General features: G+C 40.0%; 1 protein-coding gene across 3 annotated transcripts in view; it reads left to right on the top strand.

Moving 5' to 3' along the window:
• mtss1la (MTSS I-BAR domain containing 2a) overlaps window positions 1-18,957 on the top strand; it is a 32,723-nt gene extending 13,766 nt beyond the window's left edge. The window contains exons 4-15 of one of the 3 annotated variants that reach the window (XM_079621899.1): window positions 8,992-9,076; window positions 9,512-9,603; window positions 9,696-9,770; window positions 11,317-11,474; window positions 12,575-12,682; window positions 13,183-13,280; window positions 13,663-13,795; window positions 13,892-13,966; window positions 14,364-14,513; window positions 14,803-14,958; window positions 15,874-16,042; window positions 17,617-18,957. In XM_079621899.1, the coding sequence (XP_079478025.1) occupies window positions 8,992-9,076; window positions 9,512-9,603; window positions 9,696-9,770; window positions 11,317-11,474; window positions 12,575-12,682; window positions 13,183-13,280; window positions 13,663-13,795; window positions 13,892-13,966; window positions 14,364-14,513; window positions 14,803-14,958; window positions 15,874-16,042; window positions 17,617-18,392 (2,075 nt within the window). In that variant the 3' untranslated portion in view covers window positions 18,393-18,957. The remainder of the gene's footprint in view (window positions 1-8,991; window positions 9,077-9,511; window positions 9,604-9,695; window positions 9,771-11,316; window positions 11,475-12,574; window positions 12,683-13,182; window positions 13,281-13,662; window positions 13,796-13,891; window positions 13,967-14,363; window positions 14,514-14,802; window positions 14,959-15,873; window positions 16,043-17,616) is intronic. The other 2 variants (XM_079621900.1, XM_079621901.1) reach the window with 2 other exon arrangements.
• The last annotated feature ends 7,167 nt before the right edge of the window (window positions 18,958-26,124 follow it).

Genomic DNA, 26,124 nt, shown 5'->3' with positions numbered 1-26,124 from the left:
AGAACCGGTCCACCACGGTTAAAACTACCGTGTTACCCTGGGAGGGTGGGAGGGCGGTAACAAAATCTAGCGAGATATGGGACCAGGGTCTCGAAGGCACCGACAGCGGTTGGAGTAGCCCATCTGGGGGTCGATTGGACGCCTTGCCAATGGCACAGACTGAGCAAGCCAAAACAAAATCGTGAACGTCGCGAGCCATAAGCGGCCACCAGAATCGTTGCTTGACTACAAATAGAGTACGACTAACTCCTGGATGACAGGCTAGACTAGAAGAGTGACCCCACTGAATGACGTCTGGACGAAGTTTCTCTGGCACAAATAAACGGTTAGGAGGACACCGGATCGGAGGCGTTACCCCTTCTAGAGCCTGCTTGACTCTCGACTCGACCTCCCAAGTGAGCGCAGAGATAATTAAGTTCTCAGGAAAAATGCGCTCGGGAGTAGATGCGTGTTCGGAACGATCAAAAATACGCGACAAAGAATCGGGTTTGATGTTTTTGGAACCCGGACGATACGAGAGGGAAAAATCGAAACGGCCGAAAAAAAGTGCCCACCGAGCCTGCCTGGAGTTCAACCTTTTGGCGGTCCTAATATATTCCAAATTCTTATGATCGGTCCAGACCATAAAGGGTACCCCTGACCCCTCTAACCAGTGGCGCCATTCTTCCAAGGCTAACTTGACTGCCAACAACTCCCTGTTGCCAATGTCGTAATTACACTCAGCAGGTGATAGACGATGAGACAAAAACGCGCACGGATGCATCTTGTTGTCTGAAGGAGAGCGTTGGGAAAGAACTGCGCCTACCCCCACCTCTGACGCGTCGACCTCCACCACGAACTGACGTGAAGGATCAGGGGCGATGAGAATGGGAGCCGAAACAAAGCGGCTCTTGAGTTTGGAAAAAGCAGTTTCGGCTGCTTCTGTCCACCTGAACGCAGTTCTGGGGGAGGTCAAGGCAGTCAGAGGCGCGGCTAGTTGGCTAAAGTTGCGAATGAAACGCCGGTAGAAATTGGCGAACCCCAGAAACCTCTGTAGGGCCTTACGGGAATCTGGGTTTGGCCAGTCTACCACAGCCTTAACTTTGTCAGGATCCATACGCATTCCCTCAGCCGACACGATGTGTCCTAAGAAAGGAACCGACTGTGCATGAAAAACGCATTTCTCCGCCTTGACAAAAAGCCCATTCTCTAACAACCTTTGGAGTACTCGTCGGACGTGCTGCACATGTTCCTGGAGAGACGAAGAAAAAATCAGAATGTCATCCAGGTAAACATAAATAAACTGATCGATCATGTCTCGCAGCACGTCATTGACGAGTGCCTGAAAGACTGCTGGACTATTGGACAGCCCGAAGGGCATGACCAAATATTCAAAGTGTCCTCTAGGGGTGTTAAAAGCAGTCTTCCATTCATCCCCCTTCCTGATGCGGACCAAATGATAAGCATTACGTAAGTCTAATTTTGTGAAGAGAGACGCTCCCTGCAACCTCTCGAAGGCTGAAGACATCAGCGGCAAAGGATAAGTATTCTTCACCGTGATGTTGTTCAGCCCCCGGTAGTCAATACAAGGTCGCAGTGATCCGTCCTTCTTCCCCACAAAAAAAAACCCCGCCCCCGCCGGAGATGAAGAAGATCGGATGAACCCAGAAGCTAGAGAATCAGAAATATATTTCTCCATAGCCTGCCTCTCAGGAACCGAGAGTGAATAAATCTTGCCTTTAGGCGGAGACGTACCTGGCAGTAAATCTATAGCACAGTCGTAGGGACGATGCGGAGGAAGAGAAGCAGCCCTTGACTTACTGAACACTTCTCTCAGGTCGCGGTACTCCGAGGGCACGTTTGACAAATCCATCACCTCCTCCTGTAACACAGGAACAGACACCACAGAACATGCAGACACAAGACAAGACTTATGACACTCAGTGCTCCAGGCTGATATGGTTCTCTGTTTCCAGTCAATGCGTGGGTTGTGATGATCTAACCAGGGATGACCAAGAACAATGGGTGTGTGCTGAGAGTCCATGATGTAAAATGCAATGGTTTCTGCGTGGTTTCCTGAGGTGATGAGTGTGAGATCCTCCGTGATCTGAGAAATGGCTGGAAGAGGCTGTCCATTGAGAGCATGTACCGTGATTCTCTGGGGAAGTGTTCTGAGGGGAATTTGAAACTGTAACGCGAAAGAGTGATCCATAAAATTACCTTCTGCCCCGGAGTCCACCAGTGCGGTGCATGGGTGATCGTGGATAGACCATCGGAGTCTTACCGGGAGGATGGTGGATGTGGATGAGGACTTCTCGGCGGAGATCCCACCCGATAGTAGCCTCAAACTTACTATCGGGCTTGGCCTTTTACCGGGCAGGCGAATGCAAAGTGCCCCGCTCCGCCGCAATACAAGCAAAGGCCTTGGGACCTCCGCCTCTCCCTCTCCTCCCGGGAAAGCCGAGCTCTACCCACCTGCATAGGCTCGTGATCGAAGGGACCGGCCGCGTCCATGCCACTGGACCGTAGATGTTCCCTACCTCCGCGAGGCATGTCTGATGGCGCTCGTGGTCCCACCCGAGCTAGGCGAGAGTCCACCCTCAGGGCCAGATCCATAAGATTGTTGAGGGAGGTGGGCAGGTCCAGGGCGTAGATCTCCCTCTGGACGCGGTCGGCCAGCCCATGCAGGAACCTATCCCACTGCGCCTCCTCGTTCCAGCGACACTCGGCCGCCAGGGTCTTAAATTCGATGGCGTAGTCAGACACCGAACGATCCCCCTGGCGCAGTTCTGATAAGACCCTGGCAGCCTCTCTCCCCGCAACCGCACGGTCGAACACTCTCCTCATCTCGGCTGAGAGTGCCTGGAACGAGGAACAGCAGGTCTCCTGGTTCTCCCACACCGCCGTTCCCCATAGTGCCGCTCTCCCAGTCAGCAACGTGAGTACGAAGGCCACCTTAGATTCCTCCCTCTCGAAGATTCTGGGCTGCAGGGCGAAATGCATGCCACAACGTGTAAGAAATGGACGACAGAAGTTGGGCTCACCAGAATATGGTTCCGGAGTGGGTAAGCGGGGCTCCGACTGGGAGGCGGGCACTGGTGGAGTGGGAGGAACAGGCGGTGGAGCTGGCGCAGCGGGAGGTTGCAGCTGTTGAAAACGCTGGGTAAGCTCGGACACCTGCGAGACGAGAGCCTGAATCGCACGCGCTGCTTCCTCCTGATGCCGATCCTGTGCATCCATCCTCTGAATGCTAGCGCGCACAAAATCGTCCATGGTTGCTGAAGTTCCACCTGCTGCTTCCATGATGTGGTCGGATTGTTCTGTCACGGGAGGAACACAGGAAGCAAAAGCAGGTACTCAGAATATTTATTGTTACACAAAGAAGTACTCAGTCCACTATCCACTAGGCTGGCGATTCAGGCTCACGCAGGGACCCGATGGTCAGACGAGTGCAGGTGAAGTGAGTAGTGCTGATCCAATCCAGGTGCCGACGTGAAGTGAATAGGAATACCACACGGAACAGGAAACACAGAAGGAACCCAAGACACGACCGATCTCATGGAGAGGAACAAACAACAATCCGACACTGAAACAGAGAATAAGGTGAGTATTTATGGGAGATGGAACGAGCTGCAGCTGTGAGTGATAATGATGGTAATCAGCTGGAGCGCTGATAGACACGTGAGCGGGACAACGCCCACTCACACATAAACAAACAAAGACACGAGACGAAAAGGAGGCAATGCACTTGACCACCGTGACAATCTATCTATCTATCTATCTATCTATCTATCTATCTATCATTTCATACATTTATGTGGATGACTTTTACTTTTTTCTTTACAAACAAGTCATAGATTATTTATAATAATTTAAATTATTAAACGCACGCACGTACACACACACACACACACACACACACACACACACACACACACACACACACACACACACATACGTACATACGTATACATATATTTACATACATATACAGTATACACACACACAATATATATATATATATATATATACAGTATATATATATATATATATATATATATATATATATATATATATATATATACTGTTAGATTAAAATTGGTAGATTAAAATTAATTAACTATTGTTTACAATTTTTTTTAAATCTTTTGACATCACTTTAATTTTCTAATTTTACATTTAAATTTGTGAATTCCTTTGTAATATATGGGTTCAGCAAAGCAAAATGTGTTCAAGTGCCCCCAGAAGTACTTCAGGAACCCGTACAAGAATCAGCGATGGAACAGAAGATGAGGAATATCAGCCAGGGAAAAGTAACTGATGTTGTTATCCCCAACTCACGCCTGACCGAACTACTGTCAACCTTAATAGAGAGACAGATGGACAGAGAGAAAGGGAGAGAGGCAGACAGAGAGGAGGGGTCCCTATTATGTCTGTTTTAGTAAAATGTGTGACTGTGTTTTTTGCTGGAGCTATAATGTGAAGCACATCTGGCGAGGAGGACTGCAGAGTATTTTTAGCAGCACTACTCTATCCCCCAGACAGGAAGTCTTATACAGGCTGTAAACACACATGCACAAACTCACACTAAGCCATACACACACACATGGGCATCCTTAATGTCCCCTCCTCATGCCAGGAGAGAGTCCTGGGGAGTCTGGAGTAATTGAGAACAGATAGAGTGAAGGCAGGGGGCCAAATTCAGCTTTGCTGTCATTGGTCTTCCTGTCTCTTGTCTCGTTCCATGCACTCGTGCTAGACTGAACGTGTGAGAGTGTTTTTGACATTGAGTTCTTCTGTTTATCAGTCTGATGGTTTATTAGATAGTTATATAACACTCCGAAACTTTCACAGACATCTTCAGGCGTCTAAAAACGTGAGAAGAGGGAAAAAGCTGTGCACGTGTTTGTTTTTACTCATGTGCATTTATGTTTTAGCTTACCGCTGGGTTTCGTGGATGTTTATATGAAGTATTGAGTATTTCAGCACTTCATGCTCTGGCCCCAAAGAGATATTTCTTAAATGTAATGTGAATCCTCATTCGTAGCACAATGCACTTTTCTAATGTGGTGCAACCATCAGGACTTGATTGGAGAGTCCCAGAATGGAAACAATCTGAATGTGAGTTTGCTAAAACAATCACTGAAAAAAGTGAAACAAACATGTCAATTATTTTAAGTGCATTTTTATATTGCCCAAGTGAAAATCATGGTTCCTGGTTTAAACCTTTTTTGTTCCCCATTGAACAAATTACCAGAATATATTTTGTGTAAATAGTATTTTCGCTTGACATCACGTTGTTGATGTGCAGAACACATTCTGGCAAGCTTAACTGACTGCAATTTTTTTTTCTTTTTTTTTCCTTTTCTGATTTTTACATAACAGAACATACATTAATGGTGCATATTTTAAAAAGACATACAATAAAGATTTAAGGTCTTTTGAATTTGTCCTTATTTAAAGTAAGTAAACTAAATTAAACATGGACTAACAAAATTCTATCGTTATATTTATAGCTATTTTAGCTTTTGTTTATGGTATAATTAAGTTGTAAGAATCCCGAAAAATATTATATTGACCTAAATTAAGTAACATTTTGGCTTATATATAAGAAATAATATTGATTACGTGTGGTATGGCATTTATAATCAATATTTTTGTATGAATATTTTTTTGTCTTTTGTAACATTTAAACCATTAATATACTTTGAGATAAACTAATGATTTTGGTTGTAACAAATAAGAGTATTTAAATATTTCACAGTGACCTGTTGAGAGACCAAAGACAGAGAAGACCATGAATCATCTTGTTTGACTCTCACATGATGACTGTTGCAATGCCAGCCATTCACAGGCTCTGTTAAGAGTGTCTGCCAACCACTTCTGCACCTGCACCTGCACACGTATCCATTCAGAGAGAGAGAGAGAGAGAGAGAGAGAGAGAGAGAGAGAGAGAGAGAGAGAGAGAGGCTTATCTGATCAGATGGCAGTGAAGGCCGTTACTCATTTACTCACCCTCATGTCGTTCCAAACATGTGCACTGTAAAAATGATTTTTCAAAGTTGTAAACAAAACAAATATTATTGGAGTACATTTTATTAAAAAAAATACTTTTTTTCAAGTGAATGTCAAAATTTCACATTTATTTCAATGTTTGTTTGTTTTGAACAGCACTGACTTTCATTGGATAGACAAAAACTGTTTTTTTGTATTCCCCTGAAAAAAGCAAGCCATACAGGTTTGAAACGACATGAGGGTGAGCAGATCATGATAAAATGTTCATATTTGGGTGAACTATCCCTTTAAATAGCCGTTGATCACATGAGTAGTTCCTCAAGGGTTCACAGATCTGCTAAATAGCTTCCCAGTCGTGGGCAGGTGTTGGAGGCAGTGAGAGTCTGACTGAATGGAGCATCTGAAGCCTGGTCACGTGATCTGAAGGAAGGTTGTGGGAGTTGTGTGTGTCCGGTCAGGGTGGGAGGCCAGGGGACTCCTGGATACAGGAAGTCTCTGAACGCTTTCAGGATGGAGCTGTCAGCTGATCCCTCAAGGGAAGGGAAGAGGATGCTGGCAGGTGTGTGAGTGTGTGTCTTTGTGTAGCATATCATCTTGACTGTAGCAGTGACGTTGAGAAGGTCTGTTTTGGAGATAAAAAAGCCTTCGTTTTTGAGCTAAAGTGCAGCTGTGAACTTTGCATTGAGCTATGCAATGTGTGTGTGTGTGTCATGCCGATGTGCTCATAATTCAAATCGCTAAAAAAACATACTAAACAATTTAGAAAATAAAAAAATACAGCTTTCTACGATGGGTAGGTTTTAGTGTTAGGGGCAAGAAAATCTCATTAGCTCAGTATAAATCTATGCCTGTGTGTGTGTACCTGGTATTCCCTACGTTATGGAGACCAGATATCCCCACAAGGATAGGAATACCAGTCATTTTTGACCTTGTGGGGACAGTTCTTTGGTCCCCATGCGGAAAACAGCCTATTATGTGTGTGTGTGCAAATCAATTCAGGGACAGCTCTGTTATGTTTCAACACCAGTAGCGTTGAACTTGATTTGCCTCGCTGAAGAACTCTGGGAATAGGATGCGAGATGTGCGTGCTCTTGGACAAGCACACTGTGTACTGACAGTAGGACTTTCTCTCAGCAGACAGACACCATGGGATGGACCTGTGGGTCTGTGCCAAATCTGATACACAGGAATTTTTTTTTTTTTTTTGCCATGTCATTTCCTTAGTACAGCACTTCAGACCGAGGATTCAGATGGCTGATCTTTAACCTTCATTTCTTCTTATTCACACCTGCTTTGGCCCCACCCAATGGTACAAATGTGAAAATCATTGGTTAAAATCATGTGAATGTGAAAAACTATTTTAAAAGCTTAAAAATCTTCAAATGTTTACTTTACTCGTATTTGAAGCTCTTTGCGATGAGCTCCCGTGTTGGAGGTTGTTTGTTTTGAGGGTTTTCAGTTCTGGTGTTTCAGTAGTTGTGTGTGTGTTTCATTGAGAGTGTGTGTTTGTGCATGTGCGGTATAGGAGGGCAGGTTATTGCCGGCCTCTCCCTTTCTCTCCTGTAATAATGGTGTTTAGGAAACATGAGCAGACAGGAAAGGCAGATACAGAGTGGAAGAATGGAGGGATATCCCTTTACCGGGTTCCCTCCTTTTCCCTTTGGACCTGGATGGAGAGATGGAGCTGCTCTTCTGGGCTGCTCCTATTTCTTAATGCACACACACACACATTTATATTTGGCGTATAAAAACAACAAACACCATCATATTCAATTATTTAAAAACTTTGTGAAATTGACAATCAGTTTGGGTTGGGAACCAAGAATCAGTTATTTTTCAGAACACTTTTAAAAATAATAATAATAATAATAAATATGACGCAAGAAGTTCTGCTACATTAACATTTCTCACACATGCAAAGTATGGAGACAGAGTTTGCTGCAATACTTAGTTCTAAAATAAATGTTAGCATTTTATATGCATTAAATAACACATATACTTTATGTATTTAATCTCACTTTACTGTCTTTGCTGTGGAGACATTTGATGATCCAATTCAACCATACTAAGCAAAAATGACTTTAGTTAAATCAATGTCACATTTGTGTTTTTTTTTTAATTGCTGAAGTAAGAGTGTTGAACTTTCTTCTCGCATCCTATTCTTCTGCAATCCAAAATGGCAGCACAGCTGAAATGTTTATTTTTATGTCCTTCAGCCTAAAGGGCTTTTACTTTTGCCAACAATAGAACTTTTTTGTTGTTGTTAAAAAAAAAACAAGCAAATAAGCAAGCCCAGTAATTTATAGTAAATAATAATGAATGAAATGGGTTACCACATTTCTGTTTGTTGCATTGATTCTGCCTATAAAAAGACTTTAAAAAGAATCAATATGAGAACCGTTTATTTATTTACGATTCGATTACCATGTCTAGTTATCATAATAAATCACATATTCCCTTATATCCACTGGCCCTTTGAACTCTGTAAGTAGAGACTTTGGCCCTTCTAGCCCGTGTAACCTACTGGCCCTCGTACCGCAGAGTTCAATCTCATCAGATCTGGCTGCAGGATTGGGGGAAATCTTGGATGAGCTGGTTGTATTAAGGCCCAGGCAGGCTGGGCTTTATAGCTTAAGACCCCATTTTAATTACACTTGGCTTGAGAGGAAAGTTAACACCGCTAAGTAATTGTGTTCAAGGTCACCAAGCCAGTGAGCACTTCTTGATGGATCAGAGCCATGGAGTTTGGGAAGTGTTCTATTTGTGGTCTTGGAAGTTCTGTCTCTTGTGAATATGGTGCAATTATTGCTTTTCACCGACTAAGCACATACTTTTCCCTTTAATAGACCTGCTTTAATGCTTCTGATTACTCTGCCCCCTTGTGGCCATTTTTTATATCCTTGATTCAAATCTATATTTTGTCTGATGCTTCCAAAAATATTGATTCACGACTCAAATGTTATCTCTTTATTTACCTTGCATTTATCTTGTTGTCAGGTGCCACCAGGGATATTGGCTCCGCTTTGACCCGGATGTGCATGCGACACCGCAGCATCGAGGCCAAACTGCGCCACTACACCAAGTGAGTGATCGACCCATCCATGGCGTGCCTACTTTCATGCCTTGCTCCCCGCCAGTCAGACGGCACAGACAGGATTTTATGTCTGTGCCAAGCATTGATTTTCCACTGCGGAGATCAGCAAACATCCATAGATCAATGAGCCTGCTCTAAGGCTTTAATGCGCTGTCTTCAGAGAGACCAAATTAGCTCACAGCTCAAAGATTTCAAATGCTGACCTTAACGGAAGTTCACTCATTCATCTCTCATGTCATTCCAAACTATTCATAAGTATATAGTATGTATGTACTGTATGTGTGTGTTATATATAATATATATATATTGTGTATAACTAACAATAGTTCTTCCCATTTTATTGTTGCTACTAATAATACTGCGAACATTTGTTTGACCACTGTATTATTTCTGTTGTTTCTTTTTTGCCGTTTCTGCGCAAAGTGCTCTAATGGAAAAAATGATCGCCCCACTCCAAGACAAGATAGAAGAGTGGAAGAAAACCGCTGCCCTGCTGGATAAAGACCATGCCAAAGGTGGGACTGACTCATCACAGTGGTCTCAAACCTGTACTTTCTGCAATGCTAATGTCTCTGTCCTGAATTTACACCTTCCTTCTGTTCACCAGAGTACAAGCGCTCAAGGCAGGAGATCAAGAAGAAGTCATCTGACACAATAAAGCTGCAAAAGAAAGCCAGAAAAGGTCAGTCTCTCTCTCTCCCCCCCCTCTGTCAGCACAATGATTTCCCCTCTCGCTCACACTTTCTCCGTGCCTTGTTTTTAGAGGATTACTGCGTTCAGTATGTTAAAGAGTCAGTGAATATGCGCCGTGCTGGGGATTTTTCTCACTCCCTTGAGAAAATCCTTCCCCTCTCTTGCATGCTAACTAATTCTGATGCCAAGATGAATTAGGTCAAAGACAGATTATGAAGTTCGAGTCAGGTCAAAAGGTCACACTAGTCCTATTGAATCAGATGAGCAGTAAACCATAGCACCATCTAGCTTTCATTTTATACGCTTGATTTTAAGGGGATAGTTCACTCAAATGTGAATATTCATATTTTAAACTCCTTATTTACTCATCTTCATGTTGTTCCAAACCTGTATGACGTTCTACTGTGGGGCACAAAATAAGTATTTTGAAGGGGAAAAATGTATAATTACATGTATCATAACACACACTTGCAATCTCTTCAGCAATGCTCTTTTTCTCTCTGTCTTTCATACTGTGATTGGCTTGGCTTCTGCTTATAACTGTAGAACTATCAGGTACGTATTCAGGCAGTTTCTTCATCGTTCATCACGTTTAGCATGACTAACATCGATTTCATTTCATCCGAGGTATTTTGTGTGCATTTCATAAGAATGTTTTAGTGTCCTTTGCGAACGCCCTCACACAATTCCATTGTTTGCAAAAGCGTGCTCATTTCATTGTCATTCTTTCCGTCAGACATAATAAGCATCTGTGTTGTGAAAGTAAATCACAATGGGCAATCATGCACTATTTGGTGTGTTTAGATTCGGAGCATCGACTCAATGCCATTTATTTTCATTATATGATCATGAAGGTTTCTTTGCATGAAGCCTGACAATGCTTGGTTTTTGTGTTTATATTATCCACCCTAATCTGTCTTCATCGTGCTGACCCATGGGACATCTGTGTTGACATCTGCATCAAACATTTCATGTGTTAAAAATGCTCAAATGTGCATTTTCAGTTCATTCAGTGCATCTTGGTGTACACTACCGTTAAAAAGTTTGTTTGTTTAGATTTTTTAAAATGTTTTGAAAGAAGTTTTTTAAGCACACTTTATTTGATCAAAAATACATTAAAAACATAAATATTTTTATGAATTAAAAATATATATATATATTTTAATATGTTGTGAAATGTAATTTATTCCTGCTATGGCAAAGCCGAATTTTCAGCAGCCATGTCTCCTGTCCGGAAATCATTCTAATATGCTGATTTAGTGAAGTAACATTTCTTAATATTATCAACGTTGAAAACAGTAAATATTTTTGTGGAAAGTGTGAAAATTCTTTGATGAACAGAAAGTTTAAAAGAACATTATCAACATTTTTTTGTAACAATGTAAAAGTCATACTTGCTTATTAATTGATTTATTTCCAGAAATGTTTTACTTACCCCAATCTTTTGAGCGGTAGTGTAATTTTCCATTCATGGATTGCTTATTCGCCCATGTCTTTATTGCCTTTTGTCTCTCCTCTCCTTCTCTGCATCTCAGGGCGAGGAGGACTACAGCCGCAGCTGGACAGTGCCATGCAGGATGTGAGTGACATGTACCTGCTGATGGAGGAGACTGAGAAGCAGGCGGTGCGCCGAGCCCTCCTGGAGGAAAGGGGGCGCTACTGCTCTTTCATCAGCTTCCTGCAGCCTGTAGTGGTGAGAATGAAAACCCCCTGTGCTGAAAATCAAGTCTTTAATGTTGTTTATATGTCTATGTGGTGTTTTTAATATGCTTTAACACAGACCATGTGCAAATTCATAAGTAAACACCATTGCGGAGTCTTTTCTCCTTAATACTCCACTGAAAAAAAGATATTCTCAAAAAACATGGGTTGAAACCGCCGGTGTTTCTTACGTCACAAACTACCTTGCAACCAATCACGTCAACGTGCGGCTGGGCTTTAGCATATCATTAAATATGCTGCGAAGCAGGGGAGTCTCAAGAGAAGCCAGTTTATCCCGGTATATCTTTCTGTTGATATGAAAAGTTGTGTGCATTTAGCAATATAGCGGGTGAATTATGTATATGATATGATTCATAATAAGATGATACATAATAAGTCGATGTTATGATGAACTATATGCCTTTCTCCACTGACGTTCCAAGTTGTTCAAAGCGTTTCTATGGATGCTGATTTTTAGAAGGCAGCCGTGTGACTCTGAGATGGCGAATGGGAACATGGTTTGTCGTTTGTGTAACATTAGCAACACATTATTAGCTGTTTGATGATAACATAGTAAAGCAAAAGGCTAATCATATTAATTACCGTTATGTGTCCGACGTTGAAGAGAGTGATAAATGAAACGCATTTCTGATACATCGACTTGTAGAAGAGCCTGTATGAGTGAGTGGATTCGGGGCTCATTTGCATATTCATGTATCCGTACTAAATGAAGCAAGGGTGTAGAGTTACATTCAAGCTATTTTAAGGCAAAAAAATTTAAATTGTCATTTTGGTGATCAAAGATGAGTTTTTCTTCTAGAGGTCTATCAAGATTATTTCTTCTTTTTTTGTCTGTTGTAATATATTGTACCGGTATATATTTTTGCATTTAAAATGTTATCTATCAATCTATCTATCTATCTATCTATCTATCTATCTATCTATCTATCTATCTATCTATCTATCTATCTATCTATCTATCTATCTATCTATCTATCTATCTATCTATCTATCTATCTATCTATCATCTAAAATTAAATGGCAAAATTTGAATCAAATATCTAATTAATCAACATCAACCTCTTTCCTCAGATCGGTGAAATTGCCATGCTGGGAGAGGCCACTCACCTTCAGGCCATTATTGATGACCTCACTGTGTTGACCACTGACCCACATAAACTACCAGAGGCCAGTGAACAGGTGCTTAAACATACATATGAAAATAATTGAACACACACACACACACACACACACACACACACACACACACACACACACACACACACACACACACACACACACACACACACACACACACACACACGTTTGTTTTGCTATACTTGTGAGGACATTCCATAGGCGTAATGGTTTTTATACTGTAAACCTACTGTAATACTGTAAACCTAACCTACCCATCACAGGAACAATTCTGCATTTTTACATTTTAATAAAACATTGTTTTTTTATGTTTTTTAAGCTACTCATGAAATGTCCTCATAAGTTGTAGTTTAAGTTGTAATACCAACGTAATACACATGTCATCATATAAATTTGTGTCCTCATAATTAAATCACATAACACACACACACACACACACACACACACACACACACACACACACACACACACACACACACACACACACACACACACACACACAGATAATAATAATAAGGAAATATTAATTTGACTTCCACTAGGTGATTTTGGATCTTAAGGGGTCTGACTACAACTGGTCCTACCAGACCCCACCTTCTTCTCCCAGTAGTGTTGGATCCAGGAAGAGCAGCCTTTGCAGGTGTTTGTCTCATCATTTTTTATCACAAATAAGATTTCCCATCTGTGAAAAATGTAATTAATTCATGTCGGCTACTGTTTTATAGTGATATTATTAAGCCACACACTCTTAAAAATAAAGGTTCCAAAAGGGGGCTCTCTTAGTGATGCCATAGTAGAAGAACCATTTTTTGGTTCCCCAAAGAACCTTTCAATGAACAGCTCTCAAAAGAACCATTATCCTTATTTGTGTGGAATGAAAATGTTCCATGGATGTTTTTTATTTCTATAGATTCCAATAAAAGTGTATATGTCTCAACAATTCTCAGTTGCATTTAGAGATTCTTATTTTGTTATTTGCTAGTTTTGGGAATAACACTAATGATTCTCTGTGTTCCTCTCAGTTTGGTGCATCTGCCACCAGGTGGCGCTCATCGCCTGAGCAGCGTCTCCTCTCATGATTCTGGATTTGTCTCTCAAGATGCGAATGTGCACTCCAAACCTCCCTCCCCCATGCCGTCTGACATCACTAGCCAGGTCTTTACCAGTTCATCTGGTGTTTTGTTTTCATCTGTTATGTTTAATTTCCACATCCATTTCACTGACCTATCTTTATTTATCTCTGGTAAACAGAAGTCCTCTAGTTCTGCATCCTCAGAGGCTTCAGAAACCTGTCAGTCAGTCAGTGAGTGCGGCTCTCCCACAATAGTAAGTATTATTTTATGTCTGGAATTTTAATAAATATATGGTTTAATTACTTAAACTCTTTGGCCGGCACCTTAAACTTTGACTTGAGTTGACAGAATTCTGTTGTCATTATTTGTCTTATTGTCTTTTATGTTTCTTTGATTTAAAACTTTCAAGCACAATGTCCATATATGAGGACTATAAAATTCCTAATATAACATTATCAACCTCTTGTTAAACAGCATTCAAAGCAATTCTTGATCTGGTCGCATGTATATATATGTTATGCATTAATGGGTTAAGCTAGCAATTATAATTATTTTGTATATGATTACGCTGTTATTTGGTGTGGGGTAGGCCTATTCACTGTGTTGTTCTCCGTATTTGATTGGGCCATCCTGTCGTTCCGTTTTCACAGTTCGGCTCATCCTTTGCTACCTTTCGCCCTGCTCACTGTTTTAATGACTCCATCCGGCCTCACTCTCACATACTTCCTGCGTCCCCTTCCTATAATCAATCCCCTGGATCAAACTCCCCTTCACCCACATCAAAGGTTCCTTACTGGAAGGTTTGTTTTTAATTTTGACCATTCGGTCAGCCATTGTTTGCTTTATGTTCTGTTATTCTTTGCAAAACATTATTCATTTAAATTTGTTTACTTTTTATCTCATCCCATTTAATTTCTTTGCCATCTGCTTTTCTTTATTAACCAACATCTGGCTCAGGCTTGCTGGTTATTTTTGTTGATTAAAATGAACATCTACTAAATAAGTCAATTGAAATCGCAGACCCAATGCACAGGTCCTGTCCTATTCTGGCTATATTTCCATGACCCTGAAAACAATTTCCTCTTGCAGCAGGACTGGTCAAAGGCAGGTCACTATGAGCAGATGGCTGTAACCCAACAGCGCAGGACTGAGGCTGCAGAGCCCTCTAGTGGACTGGGAGGAAATGGAATAATTCACCCTGAGGATCCTTATAGGCTAGCTAGGATGAATTCTAAAGATGTCAAGGTCCTGAGAAATATATCAAAATAAAAACATTAATGAATATATACAGTACCGGTCAAAAGTTTAGAAATATGTATAAAAAAAAATTAATGCTCATCTATCCTGGATTTATTCGATAAAAAATACAGAAAAAAACAGTAATATTGTGAATTATTACAATTTAAAATAATGCTTTTAAAAATATATAATTTATTTCTGTGATGCAAAACTGAATTTTCATTAGTCATTACTCCAGTCTTCAGTGTCACATGATCCTTCAGAAATCATTCTAATATGCTGATTTATTATCAATGTTTTTCAGGATTCTTTGATGAATAAAAAGTAAAAAAAGAACAGCATTTATTTAAAATTGAAATCTTTTATAACAATATACACTACCGTTCAAAATTTGGGGTCAGTCATTTTTTTCTTTCTTTTTTTGAAAGGAATGAACACTTGTATTTAGCAAGAATGTGTTAAATTGATAAAAAGTAATAGTAAAGATTTATATTGTTAGAAAATTACTATTTTGAATAAATACTTTTCTGTTTAACTTTTTATTCTTCAATGAATCCTGAAAAAAGTATCACAGGTTCCAAAAGAATATTAAGCAGCACAACTGTTTTCAACGTTGATAATAAATCAGCCTATTAGAATGATTTCTGAAGGATCATGTGACACTGAAGACTGGAGTAATGATGCTGAAAATTCAGCTTTGCATCACAGAAATAAATTATATCTTAAAGTATATTAAAATAGAAAACCATTATTTTAAATTGTAATAATATTTCACAATTTTACTTTTTTTTCTGTATTTTTGATCAAATAATGCAGGCTTAAGAGCATAAGAGACTTTTATCAAATACATTAAAATCAGTAATATTTCCAAACATGTATATATATAAATTAAAATTTTCTCTCCTTTTCTTTTCCCCATAGCATGTTAAGCCGATGTCATCTGCCGCTAGTGAGCTGGCTATGGTTCTGACTCGTGGGCTCAGTGTAGATCAGCAGCAGAAGAGCAGCTGTGACTCTCTGCAGTACTCCAGTGGATACAGCACACAGAACACTACACCATCATGTTCAGAGGACACTATCCCTTCACAGGGTAAGACACGCAGACAAACATGAACTCAAAACAAAGTACAGTTGCACATGTACAGTTGGTACAGCCTTTAAAACGCATGTCCATTCCATTCAGAGAATAGTGTGTATTCACACACACAAATATTGACAACATGCTCTTTTTTGAAAACTAGTAAGCTGTCTTGCTGTTTGGCAAAACAATAACAAAATTGGCCAATTTGAATTGCCCACTGGATGCGAATTGAACAGACTTTCAACAGACTGCTGCCATGTCAACGAAACTGAACTTTAATAAATAAAAAACAGCATATAAATAGTTTAATGCAGAAATTCTGTAACCAATAAAAATAAAATAAACAGTTTTACATAGATGTAACAATTTCTATTGATATTTTTCAGTATTGAATGAACTATATCAAACAACATTGGCATTACATATAACATTCAGTGGCACGTGCCACTCAGATACTGATGTGCCACAAACTGACGACAGGTTTGGAAAAAATATTTCAGACTTTATTACGTTTAATCAACATTTATTTAAAAATATCACTAAAATAGGCTATTTATTTATCATCTGTCAGTCACTACTGGAGGTGTCACAACATACGGCGACATGTTCCGTGACACAGTGTCAGTATTCCGCGATAATGTCAGTGGCACTTGCCACTATCCACTGGCACATGTCACAAGTTTTAAGTAGCACATGCCAATGAAAACCGGATGTGCCAATAAGCATAGTGACATGTGCCATTGGCTTCTGTGCGTCATCATACCACTACTGTGCGTCGGGTGCTTTTTTAGACATGACGCACCACCCAGAATACCCGGTAAAAGTCACTGGTGTATACAGTGTACTTATAATCAACATTTCTGTTGCACTAGTTTATCTTTATGCATTATGGGATGGCTGCATGAAGTGCTTCCATGTATATTAGCTTATCTTCTGGAACAGTCTTTGAGTCGAAAGTGTGCTCATGATGCCTTAAAATACTACCTAAGATTATTCTAAAACTACAATACCCACAGTCTTATCAATTTAATAAACTGGTTTAAGCTACACTGTGTAATTTTTTAAGTTGATTCTTAGCAAAAACCACATCAAAATGATATGTGCTCATTAATGTATAATTACTTCTACCAACTAACCAAGTATTCTCGTAAGCGTAGAATCTGCTATTTATAATACATACGGGTGAGCTACTCGAATGGCAGAAGCCATGTTGCGCCTCCATCTTGAAAATACATTAGCCAAAGAGGGACATACCTGGAAATTCAAACTTCGCCTTTCGCGTTTTTACACTCAGTGGCACCGTGGCGAATGCGAGGGGGAGATTACTCGCGACTGCCGGCAGATTTGAAATAATACGGCCACCGTAGGAGTTAAAGCGCCCTTGGAATGGGAGGGGCTAGAAAGTAATATTCATTTGGTAGTCATATACAATTTCACCGGTAGATGGGAGTAATTCCTACACAGTGTAGCTTTAATAAACCAAAAACACGCATACGATCCATTGCTTGAAGTCAGAGTTTGTTTGTTGTTTGTTTAGGCCAAGAGAGTTCAATAACATCTTCTCTTCCGTTTTCTCTTTGCAGGATCTGAATATGATTGTTATTCCATGAATGGCGATGGTGATAACGACACACAGACAGACTTCGACAAGTCCTCCACCGTCCCTCGCCATAGCAACCTGGCTCAGAACTACCGGCGTATGATCCAGACCAAGAGGCCCGCCAGCACTGCAGGACTCCACGGAGCAATGGGTGCCCAGGGAACCTCAACAACCAACGGGAAGGGAAGTGGTGTTATAGCCTCAGGAACGGCCACCATTCGTAGAACCCCTTCGTCTAAAACAAACGTGAGACGCACCCCGTCCAGTGTGGGTCCGATCCCTATTCGACCACCTATCGTCCCCGTAAAGACCCCTACTGTCCCAGACTCACCTGGATTCCCCAGCCCTCCTCCTGAACACAACGGAAGTGAGGAAAGTCTGTACAATGATGAAACGTTGGAAATTTTAGAGTACAAAGCCTCTCCCAAGCGGATGAGTCTGCCTTCGTGGGGAAGAGCTGGCGGTGGAGGCGTCTATGCCCAGCAACACGGAGCTGCGGGCTTCAGTTCAGAAGAAGAGCAGATGCTTGCCGCCAATCGCCACAGTCTGGTGGAGAAGATTGGAGAGCTGGTCGCGAATGCTCACGCTCTCGGTGAGGGCCAGTTCCCGTTCCCCACGGACCCTCAGGCCAGCCAGGGCCACCAGCAGGATCAAGGGCATGAGAAAGGGGGAGAAGATATGTTGAAGACCATCCGTAGAGGGGTGCGTCTCAGAAAAGCGGCCTGCAACGACAGATCAGGACCAAGGATCATGCGATAGTTCAGTACTGCGTATCCTGCCAAGTCTATTCCTATAGACTCTCCGAATGAAGAGGAACAATATATAATGTGAGATATGAGAAGATGGTAATTTTTTTCAGTGTTAAAATCTGGCGTCTAACAACTAATAGGCCGGTATCAATGTTACATGTTGAGTGTGTTTGGACACAATACTCATCTGGACTATTATTGTTGTAGTTATATTCACCAGATTTGGACTTGTACCTCTTTGACAGGCATATTATGACGGACATATTATGCCCTGAAGGACGCGAATGTAATGTTTAAAATGTGTATTAACATACTAGTAATGTCGGTTGTTCCTTTTTTGGAGTCACAATTTGTAATGACTATGTTCTTCGTGTTACTTCTATGTAAATGCTATGTTAAAAAAAAAGAAGAGACATTTCTCTTCCCACAAGTAACTATTTTAAAGAGCCAAAGTCTTGTTCTCAACTGAAAAGCTGCAAAAAACGGCTTATACCGCAGCTCAGTCTCAGATGGACCACACAATCGAATCACCGCACATGCTGTAAACTGCCAAATAAAGCACATCAGTTGTACTAGACCAGAGTAAAGATTGTTTTTGTTGTTGTTGAACAAAAAACTGTTGAATACGTGTGGATAATTTTAGAAATGTGCCATCCATTTTTTATAGGAATTGTCCAGCAGGTGGTGTGAGTTCCTTAATTTATGAAGCAGATGTTTGTTTATTTATTTGTTTGCTTGTTTGTTTGTACACTGTATCATGGTAATGAAATGTTTGTTGGACCTTACCATGTTTGGAGTGCCATGCAAATATCACTTAATAAGAATATACAGTCATACAGTACAATGGTATGCATTACCATGTTTTTGGGTAATACTATATTATCATGCTTTGAAGCCTTGTGGCCATATAAATACAACTGAATATTGGTACAATCATACAGTACCATAGTGTGTATTGTATAAATTGCATATCATTTACGCATTACCATGATAATACCATGGTATTCTTTGCTTTAAAATTCCATGTAATACCAATGAATATGAATATGCAAATTGTATACCACCGTGGTATATATATCAGAGTACTTTATTATGGTTCTACCACAGTAAGCTACTTTGTTTTAATGGTAATGTACTGCCTAGATCAATAACAATGTAGGCCTACTTGTTTTTATGCACAGAACTGGCTACCAAGTATGGAAAGGTGTGTGATCCCATTTACTCTTTTACAGATCATGAAGGCTCTTTTGATCTTTTGTACTTTTGTTCAGCAGTGCCCGAGATTACCCGCGTGTGGGGTTTATGTGACCCATCCCTGCGATTAAATCTAATTGATGGGATAAAGAGCCGGACGTGGGCTGAAGGAGGCGTTTGATGTGGCAGCTGGAGATCGTGAGAATGAGGAGAGGCAAAAGCCTCGGCTCCAGTCACTCATTCACTCACTCACTCATCACATCCCCGTCGCCGTCATCCCCCCCTTTCCTGATGGACGGGACCCCCACACTCCGCTCCGGGCTACACATACAGGGATGTGACACTGGTGCGCATCCCGCCGTCAGTCGCGCAGCAAAGTGGCACGCGTGTCATTCTCCCTGACAGACGCGCTCGTCTGCCTATCCACGTTCCTCCGCTGCAAATGCGAGACATGACTGTATACTGATGGAGCCACGTCGCAAACAAGACAGCGCAGCAGAAATAAACACATCTTGAGCAATGCGATCTGATCTGGAGTATAGGGGGGTGTTTAGAGAGGGAAAGCACTTACGCACAGGGACACTTGGGTAAAAGCTTTTTTGTTTTGTACTCTTATCTGCAAAATTGGACTTTTGGGATAAAATTGTATGTTATATGAATTTAGAAATGTTCAATGATTGTGCAAGGTGTATTATATGCATGGTAGTATTATATTTACATAAGGGGTGTGGTCATATGGCCACGACATTGGCATGACTCGGGCCTTTACAGTAGCGTATTTACAAAACAGGCTATATGGTAGCTTATACGGAAAGTGAATTATGGGTAAATGAGATATAAGGTAAAATGGGACAGTATAACAGAGTTTATTTTCTCGCCTAATGAGTGAATTTTTTTTTGCTGAGCTCTAGCTGTGAGACCGCATAATCAAAATTGGATACCATCGTTGATGTGACGTCATGTAGGTGGGCGGTGCAGGCACTAAACAGGAAGTTGACCTTGAATGGTATAAAGTGAGGAAAATTACATGGTTAGTTTTCATAATAAGGTCATACAATCGTCATAGCTTATTGCACACTCCTTTGATGGAAATATGAATATGATGTAGGCTTAATACTGCAACAAAATCAGTAAAAAAAAAAAAAAGGGCTAATACAATTCTATTTTTTAGAATCAGGTTGTTTTGTCCCATCCACCCAAACACACACTTCCACAAGTTAATATGTCGTGGCCACAACAAAACTAAATCTGAACATGTCCCCTCCTGGTCACTGTAAAAAGCAAAAGTTGAGTTAAAGTAGATTCAGTTGCGTGAGATGAACATCAAGAACATTTGTAAACAGAAACGTGTGAACGTGTTATAAAGGCATGTAACTCTGTGGTTTTATGATTTTACAGCATAGGCCTATGACAATAAGTTAGCAGTAGTCTATATGGGCCTGTAGTAAGTGCCATATTTAACTGTGATCGGTATATTATGACTGACTGAAACATGCATTTTAGATATTAGAATATTAGTGTATGCCAGTATGTTTATATTTATAACTCTTTGATTAGGGTTATAGAGCATATTATGTGGTCTTGAAGCCTATACATTATAAGTGACCAGTTTATATAATTCAGTAACTCATGGTATTGGACATTGGCATCCGAGTATTTATTTCTATTCTGATTAGAGGTTAGAGCAGATGTTTTTTAGCATTTTTTTTTTGCTGCACTGGACATAGGCTACAATCTCATTAAATGGTTTTGCAGTTTAGCCATTGATTATTTTTCTAATTATTTTGTCAATATTGTGATCTTGCAGGCCATTAGGTGTGGCTTTTTCTCTCTCTACTGCAGTTGATATTTTTGGAGACACATAACACAAGCTATTTAAAAATAAGTGGTGTACTGATGAGAAATAATTCTTTTGTTCTTTTAAAAACAAAGCCATTGACATAAGCTTGCTGACGGATGCTGATGCTTTCAATACCTCAGAGACCAATGATGAATTACTGCAGACACACAGCGCTGAGCATGCAAATATGTCCAGCTACACTCTGATATTGCAGCAGGGGAGGACAATGTGCTTACATCTTTAAAAAAAGACGCCCTGTTTGACTATCTCACTCTGCATTAATTTTGTTCATGATGATTAATAATTTGTCACATTAATGTTTCATTTACCACATTTTCATTTTAGGCAAATATATATATAGTGTAGAAAGGAATTCTATTACATTGCACTTTGTAACAGTGGTTATACTAATTCTAGTATGTACAGTAGGCTAGCTTATAAACTGAAATTTCCTGTATGATCTTCTTTTCCTGTTTATTCTTAACCCATTTGCTTTTGTGTCTTCATCATTGAATATAGTCTTTAGAAAGTCTAAAAAGCACTTCATTTCAGAGACAGATAATGAAGAGCACTTCCTCTGTGTTTTTTTTCATTGCTGCTGCTCTAGGGCCATATGCAAAGCAAAACAGATCCACTTTTGTCTCTAAAATGATTAATTCCATTTCAAAAGCATTTAGCAACAATTTTTTGCAACAAAAAACTTTTTGTTGTTATTCCTTTAACCTTGCAACACTCTTAGAAGAAAAGGTTTTATAGAACCTTAAAGGGTTCTGTCAGGCGCGGGACTTGATATAACCTTTTATGGGTTCCCATCATGGGATAATTTTATGGATTTTGTTTTAAATCATTTTTAATTACATTTTATGAATTAAACTTTAAACATGAAAGTATTATGTAATCATTTAAGACATTTCTCCATATAGAACCTTTTTGGCATGAAGTGTTCTTTAAAATCAAGTCAAGAACCCTAGGGTTCTATTTAGAAATCCGATGAACCTTAGGAGTAAGAGTTAAAAAGTGGGATGAAAATTTATTTATGCAATATTTAAAAAATGTGTGTCTGTGTGATTTTATGGCAATATCAGTTATACAGCAACGTACAGTATCATTGGTATAAAATATTTCATTTAGCAATAGTAGTGAAATAAAGTATTCAGCGGTTTGGTATTGGGTTTAGGATTTTTTAGAGCAAGTCAGATGACAATGAAAGAGAGATCAGAGTTTAGCTTATGCAACACCTCAAGGGAAGAAAATGTTCTTTAGCCTCGCGGCCCGTGTTTGTGTGTGTCTATGTGGCTTCCAGATGGCAGGGAAGAAAACAGACTGTAGCTGCGGTGGATGGAATCCCTGATGATCTGGAGAGCTCTTTGCCGGTAGCGACTGGTTGTTGAGGTCTTCGATGGCAAGTAGCCGAGTCCAGTGACGCGCTGGGCAGTTCTGACTACCCGCTGAAGGGCTTTCCGGTCTGAGGATGTGCAGCTGTCATACCAGACTGTGATGCAGCAGGTCAGAATGCTCTCAGGAAGTTCTCAATAACTGGTGGGTAGATTTGAGTTTGAGATGGGTTTTAATTTGAGTATGTGGTGAAAGGAATGTCACATGAATCTTTCCAGTCTTTTATTATTATGTTCAATTGACCAATACAATAGAATACAATACCCAAATAGAGTTGTAATCGAAGTTATTCAACCCACATTTCAAATCAGGTTTATTGGCAAAATTTATAGACTTTCAGCTTTTTGCAATGAAACAAATCAAACAAAAGTAAATGAAATAGCTCAACACAACAAATGTTTCAAATGGTTTCCCCAAATTCAACTGAAAATGCTACTTTTAATGACTTCTGCAGTCTTAAAATGATTCAACCCCTTCACGGCAAGCTTATTTAATACTTAGTAGAACACCCTTTTGCTTTTATGACCAACTGCAAACAAGATAACTTAATTTGAGGTAGGCTATGCTTGGGATCATTGTTCTGTTGTAAGGTCCAATGACGATCAATGACGTTTTCTCCTAGTATTTCCTGATACTTCAATGAATCCATCTTGCCTTCCACACGCTGCAGGTTTCCAGTGCCAGAGGATGCAAAGCAACCCCAGAGCATCACAGAGCCTCCACCATGCTTAACTGTAGGCAGAGGGTTCTTTTCAGCATATGCTTCCTTCTTCTTCCTCCAGACATACCGCTGATCCATAGGGCCGGAAAGTTCCAATTTGGTTTCATCGCTCCACAGAACAGAATCCCAAAACTTATGTGACTTTTCTTATGCTTTTGGGTCAGTAGTGGTGTACGTCTTGGAGTTCTGACATGCGTTTAGTACGCGCCTTACTGTACAGCTGAAACCTCAGTGCCTGTTGTCACCAAGTCTTTTTGCCCTGTCCAGGTAGTGTAACCACTATTCCTTTAACTTTTAACTTGCAAACTATGCTTCCAATGGTGTCTATAGGAGCATTAAGTGCCTTAGCTATCTTTTTCTGTCCTGTTCCTTGTTTGCGAAGGGCAATGATGTCTTCTCTCAACTTTTTGGACCATTCTGTTGACTTAGCCATATTTCTAACATGCAGTCAAACGTGACACTCAACAAACCTAGCCAGTTCAGATATTTCATGTGTTGTAGCTCAAGCACACCTGGTGCAACTAATGAAGCCCTTGATTAGCTGCATCAGGTGTGCTTGAGATAACACATGTTTTTCAGATTTGTGCTGTTGTGAGGGATTCTATTCAGGGGGTTGGATCATTTTGAGACTGCAGAAGACATTAAGTTGCATTTTCAGTTGAATTTGGGAAAACCACTTGAAACATTTGTTGTGTTGAGCTATTTAAATTACTTTAGCTTGATTCATTGCAAACAGCTGAAAGTCTGTACATTTTGCCAATAAACCTGATTTGAAATGGTGGTTGAATAATTTAGATTACAACTGAATAAGTATGCCAAGTTATACACTTGTATTGTATACTTACATACTTAAACACTCTTAGAAGAAAAGGTTCTATAGAACCTTAAAGGGTTCTATCAGGCTCTTATAGAACTGTTTAGGTGTTCCCATCATAGGATCATTTTACGGATTTGGCTTAATTAAAATAATGTTTTAATTCATTTTTCGTTTTGATAAAACTTGATGAATTAAACATAGGCTACTTTATCACTAGAAAAAACTGAAATAAACCATTACACATTGAAGTATTATGCTATAATTAAGACATTTCTCCTTATATAGAACTTTTTTTTGGCATTAAGAGTTCTTTAAAATCTAGTCAAGAACCATAGGGTTCTATATAGAATCCCTTTAACCTTTGTTCTAAGAGTGTATATGTCATATAATTATGATAAAATCCATGCATGTCCTTGGATGTGCTTTTTAGGGTTTACTAAACTGTGTGAACAAATTATGTTTGTGATTCATTTGTTTGTTATTGGAGTATTGATACACATTTTGTGCTCCTCCCGACAGCCACAAATCAAGTTAAATTACTCCATCAGGAGAGACAGTTAATTGCAAAAATGCATTTAAGTCACAGATGATGGATTGTTGGTGAAAATATCCTCCAGATCATAATAAGTACACCTTTCACCTCAATCAAAACACTCAACCTTGAGCTGTCTCTCAATCATCAGACTAGTTTGAAAGACATATAATACCTATAAGAATAATGTCATATATAACCTCTTTTATCGGCTTCTTACAGGAAGAATAAGACACGCATACACTTTCTCTCATTTTCTCTCCCTGCCTGAACTATCAGAGAAAACGCAGTACAGGCCTACCTGAAGATGGAGTCGATGTGTCTCGGACGTCATGTCTCCTGTCAGACGTGTAAGCTGAGAGACAGGAATGGCATGGCCGGTGAAGCCCCAGTGAGCAGGAGGGGTCATCCTTCAGCTCAAAGACAGGCTGAGAGACAGCCACATGGCACACATCTCCAAATGACAGCCTGTCAGTGGCAGGAGATCCACCATACGGCCCTGTCACCTCTCACCTGACTGAACTCGGCCCACTGTATTCTCGCACTGAGGGGAAACTGCGTCACTGTCAAACTAATGGTGGTTAAAGGTGAAAAATTTCCATTTTTGTCATAAGCCCCATCTGTACATTTATATTTTAAGATCAAGACTTAATTATCTATTCAGAGCGGCCTATGACCGTGCCAATGCTGTCATCCAAGAGAGGAAGTTGGATTAGTGTAATGTGAACTTGGTGATTTCTCAGTGATAACTGCCTTAATTAAATGTCTTGTGAGATCAGGGTATATTGTAACACTATATTGCAATATTTAGTGAATATTTCTCAGGCTAGGTTTATTTTATATCTATGGACACCTTAAAAGTATTGACTTCCAAAAGTCTATTAAACATTTTCAGCCTATTGCTTGAAAAAAAAAAAAAAAACTTTTTCACCATCGTGTCTAGCGATTCTCGTTGCAAAATCTTATTGTATTGTTCCGTTCTAATCAATTGGCAGGGTTAAGGCTTTTGTTAGTGGAAATACAACTATTCTTTACCATGTTCAAAATATTTCACTCCTATAGGGAAAAGCACTTTATAGTTCAGACGTGTTGACGCTTTGTGATAATGGAGCATGTTGCCACACTGTGGGGTAAATTGTCAAGAGATTATGATATGAGTACAACATTGAGATTTCAGCAAAACATGAAATGATTATGAAAGACCAAAACAACATGTAAAGATTTGAACGAACACATGTGACAA

This window comes from Phoxinus phoxinus, assembly GCF_949152265.1.
Source record: "Phoxinus phoxinus genome assembly, chromosome: 8".
Classification (NCBI taxonomy): Eukaryota; Metazoa; Chordata; class Actinopteri; order Cypriniformes; family Leuciscidae; genus Phoxinus; species Phoxinus phoxinus.
The sequence above is the reverse complement of the archived record's forward strand: the minus strand, read 5'-3'. Positions and strand labels throughout refer to the sequence as shown.